The sequence below is a fragment of the Palaemon carinicauda genome, unplaced genomic scaffold (assembly GCF_036898095.1).
Source record: "Palaemon carinicauda isolate YSFRI2023 unplaced genomic scaffold, ASM3689809v2 scaffold127, whole genome shotgun sequence".
In the NCBI taxonomy this organism is placed as follows: Eukaryota; Metazoa; Arthropoda; class Malacostraca; order Decapoda; family Palaemonidae; genus Palaemon; species Palaemon carinicauda.
The window spans coordinates 250,001-255,000 of record NW_027168782.1 but is presented as its reverse complement, the minus strand read 5'-3'; the positions used below and the strand labels follow the sequence as shown (position 1 = coordinate 255,000).

The 5,000-nt window shown below is 31.4% G+C and overlaps 1 protein-coding gene across 1 annotated transcript in view; it reads left to right on the top strand.

Annotated features, from left to right (window-relative positions):
* LOC137635456 (probable glutamate receptor) overlaps nucleotides 1–5,000 on the top strand; it is a 36,806-nt gene that overhangs the window by 22,779 nt on the left and 9,027 nt on the right. Inside the window, exon 10 of the mRNA XM_068367921.1 lies at nucleotides 1,058–1,355. Within this exon, the coding sequence (XP_068224022.1) occupies nucleotides 1,058–1,355 (298 nt within the window). The remainder of the gene's footprint in view (nucleotides 1–1,057; nucleotides 1,356–5,000) is intronic.

Below are 5,000 nucleotides of genomic sequence, written 5' to 3'. Positions count from 1 at the left end.
TATTATCATAACATTGATCATAATTATAAGTAAAATAGTAGTAAATAATATTATATTAACATCTTCAGTATGGAAATAATAATGATACACAAGGTTATAATAAGAAAATAATAATAACAATATCATTATTATTAATATTATTATTATTATTATTATCATTATTATTAGTATTATCATTATTATTATTATTATCATTATTACTAGCTAAGCTACAACCCTAGTTGGAAAAGCAGGATGCTATAAGCCCAAGGGCTCAAACAGGGTAAAACATTTTCTGCATATTTGAACTTTTGAAGTTCTACCGATTCAACAACCCGATTAGGAAGATCACTCCACAGCTTGATAACAGCTGGAATAAAACTAGAATGCTGTGTAGTACTGAGCCTCATGATGGAGAAGGCCTATTAGAAGGTATTGATAATAAGATAATAATGATGATAATAATATTACAAAAAGGACACTCCAAAATCAAACCATTGTTCTCTATTCTTAGGTAGTGCCATAGCCTCTGTACCATGGTCTTACACTGCCTTGGGTTAGAGTTCTCTTGCTTGAGGGTACACTCGGGCACACTTTTCTATCTAGTTTCTCTTCCTCTTGTTCTGCTAAAGTTTTTATAGTTCAAATAGGAAATATTTATTTTAATATTGTTACTATTCCTAAAATATTTTATTTTTCCTTATTTCCTTTCCTCACTGGGCTATTTTCCCTGTTGGGGCCCCTGGGCTTATAGCATCCTGCTTTTCCAACTAGGGTTGTAGCTTAGCATTTAATAATAATAATAATAATAATAATACAGGAAGCCGACATGGCACTAGGGTTGTAGCTTAGCATTTAATAATAATAATAATAATAATAATAATAATAATAATAATAATAATAATAATAATAATAATAATAATAATAATACAGGAAGCCGACATGGCACTAGGGTTGTAGCTCAGCATTTAATAATAATAATAATAATAATAATAATAATAATAATAATACAGGAAGCCGACATGGCACTAGGGTTGTAGCTTAGCATTTAATAATAATAATAATAATAATAATACAGGAAGCCGACATGGCCCTAGGCCCACACGACATCACATTGATCCGAACCACAGCCATCGACTACACCTCTCCCATCTTCACCGACGCTAGGCAGTTCGTCTTGGCCCAAAACAGGGCTGAAGTTGACCCCTGGGGGTTCCTGCTCCCCCTCTCCCCCATGGTGTGGATAGGGGCACTCATAACCCTAGGGGTTATAGCCCTGGTGATGATCACCCTGGGGAGAAACTACCGAGGCGATTCAGCGCCCACGTACGCCATGGCAGTGTTCTTTCATACGTACAGACTCTTCTTCGCTCAAGGTAAGTTTGGGATTTTTCGTGTTTTAGAGATAGAGTGTTATAACTTTCAGAATGGGGACGCTCAAGGTAAGTTTGGGATTTTTTGTGTTTTAGAGATAGAGTGTTATAACTTTCAGAATGAGGACGCTCAAGGTAAGTTTGGGATTTTTTTGTGTTTTAGAGATAGAGTGTTATAACTTTCTGAATGAGGACGCTCAAGGTAAGTTTGGGATTTTTTTGTGTTTTAGAGATAGAGTGTTATAACTTTCAGAATGAGGGCGCTCAAGGTAAGTTTGGGATTTTTCGTGTTTTAGAGATAGAGTGTTATAACTTTCAGAATGGGGACGCTCAAGGTAAGTTTGGGATTTTTCGTGTTTTAGAGATAGAGTGTTATAACTTTCAGAATGAGGACGCTCAAGGTAAGTTTGGGATTTTTCGTGTTTTAGAGATAGAGTGTTGTAACTTTCAGAATGGGGACGCTCAAGGTAAGTTTGGGATTTTTTGTGTTTTAGAGATAGAGTGTTATAACTTTCAGAATGAGGACGCTCAAGGTAAGTTTGGGATTTTTCGTGTTTTAGAGATAGAGTGTTATAACTTTCAGAATGGGGACGCTCAAGGTAAGTTTGGGATTTTTTTGTGTTTTAGAGATAGAGTGTTATAACTTTCAGAATGAGGACGCTCAAGGTAAGTTTGGGATTTTTTGTGTTTTAGAGATAGAGTGTTATAACTTTCAGAATGGGGACGCTCAAGGTAAGTTTGGGATTTTTTGTGTTTTAGAGATAGAGTGTTATAACTTTCAGAATGGGGACGCTCAAGGTAAGTTTGGGATTTTTCGTGTTTTAGAGATAGAGTGTTATAACTTTCAGAATGAGGACGCTCAAGGTAAGTTTGGGATTTTTTGTGTTTTAGAGATAGAGTGTTATAACTTTCTGAATGAGGACGCTCAAGGTAAGTTTGGGATTTTTCGTGTTTTAGAGATAGAGTGTTATAACTTTCAGAATGAGGACGCTCAAGGTAAGTTTGGGATTTTTCGTGTTTTAGAGATAGAGTGTTATAACTTTCAGAATGAGGACGCTCAAGGTAAGTTTGGGATTTTTCGTGTTTTAGAGATAGAGTGTTATAACTTTCAGAATGAGGACGCTCAAGGTAAGTTTGGGATTTTTTTGTGTTTTAGAGATAGAGTGTTATAACTTTCAGAATGAGGACGCTCAAGGTAAGTTTGGGATTTTTCGTGTTTTAGAGATAGAGTGTTATAACTTTCTGAATGGAGCTACATTAATTTATCTCTATAGAAGACAATTCTTAACTATAAATCGAAATTAAGTAAAGTATTTAATTAATAGAATGTTTATTATATATCTAAAACAAGCCACCTTTCTGAGTAGGGGATACCTTAACGTGGTGAAAGGGTTTGTGTACCAGTCACCAGCAAAGCTGTACTAGTCATTGCCACCCGTACTAGGTTGGTTTGCTATGAGTGATCAGACCAAAACCTCCCACCATCACCAATCCGCACTGGCCAGCGTGGTGATGAAACTGTCCAAACTCCAGACGTGAATAAGGACATGTCTGAGGTCTTTGTCCTGCAGTGGATTAGAAACTGCTACATTTGTTATTGTTATTGTTTTTGTTGTTGTTGTAAGACAAACAATTAATGACTGACCTGTTTATTCCACCTCAATTGAAGGCTTTGGGATAAACAATGTGTTTATTTAAAATAAACAATGTTTTTATTTAGAATAAACAAAAGACTAAAAAGGCATTTCATGATTGACGTCTGTGTTTGAGTAGTCTTTTAAGCGATATTATTATTATTATTATTATTATTATTATTATTATCATTATTATTATTATTAGATAAGATAAAACCTTAGTTGGATATTATTATTATTATTATCATTATTATTATTATTATTGTTGTTCTTATTATAATTATTATTATTGTTATTATTACAATCTAAGGTATAACGTTAGTTGGATATTATTACTATTATTATTATTATTATTATTATTATTATTATTATTATTGTTGTTGTTCTTATTATAATTATTATTATTATTATTATTATTATTATTATTATTATTATTAGTATAAGCTAAGGTATAACCTTAGTTGGATATCATTATCATTATTATTATTATTACTATTACAAGCTAAGCTAGAACCTTAGTTGGATATCATCATTATTATCATTATTATTATTATTATTATTATTATTATTGTTATTATTATTATTATTATTATTATTATTATTATTATTATTACAAGCTAAGCTATAATCTTAGTTGCAAAAGCAAGATGCTTTAGCCCAAGGATTCAAACAAGGAAAAATAGCCCAGCAAGGAAAGGAAACAAGGAAATAAAAAAACTACAAGAGAAGTAATAAACACTCAAAATGAAATATATTAAGAACAGTAACAACATTAAGTTATATAACAACCGAAGGAGAAAATTTAATTCAAGAGATAATGTTAACAGAAGAAAACGTTAATTAATCAATAACTTTGAAAGTAGAAAATATATCGATAATTTCTTAATAGAAAATATGATTAAATTGATAATTGATAGTGGAATAATTAATTAAACAAGTGACAATTAGTAATTTCACTGGAGAAAAACATTTCGACTCATCAATTTTAATAGAGGGAACTATATAATAAAGAGAAAGTGTCTATATATATATATATATATATATATATATATATATATATATATATATATATATATATATATATACATATATATATTTATATATAATATATATATATTATACATATATATATTATATATATATATAAATATATATATATATATATTTATATAATACACACACACACACACACACACACACACACATATATATATATATATATATATATATATATATATATATATATATATATATATATATATATATATATATATATATATATTCATGAAGCTATACGAGATATTACTCGAGTGCCATATGTGGATAAGATCATGGCGAGGGGTAGATGGAGATGGTTTGGTCATGTTCTTCGCACTCCCCAAGAGAGATTAGTTCACCACACTTTCAACTGGGCTCCCAAAGACTCTAGAAGAGTTAAAAGACCCAGGCTTACATGGCTGAGGACTATAAAGCGTGAAGTAGGAGATGATGAATGGGGAAGTATTAAATTAAAAGCTCAAGATAGAGACGACTGGAGAAATCTAACCGAGGCCCTTTGCTTCTGGTGAGAGGGGGATGCGTGTGAGCCCATATCTATAAATATTCAGCCGTCATTTTTGACGGGTTACGTACAGTAATTCCACAGAAACTTTAAAGTTTAGTAAATTAAATTTCTTTAGATCTATTAAAATTTATACAAGAAAACATTCTAAACAGTTTTTGGTATAAAAATTGATTACTGGAAAAAACATTGAATAAACCGTGAGAGGAAAATTCCACCCAGATAATTTCCCCCAAAGAAAATTTCACACAAAGAAAATTCCTTCCAAAAAAATTCCACCCTGAGAAAATTCCTTGGGTGAATTTTTTTATGGATAGAATTATCTTTTGGTTGAATTTTCCTTGGGTCAAATTTTCATGGGTGAAATTTTCGTGGGTTGAATTTTCATGGGTGGAAATTTCCTGTCCCGGTTTATTCAATGGTTTTCCTTGGGTGAAATTTTCTATGAGTGAA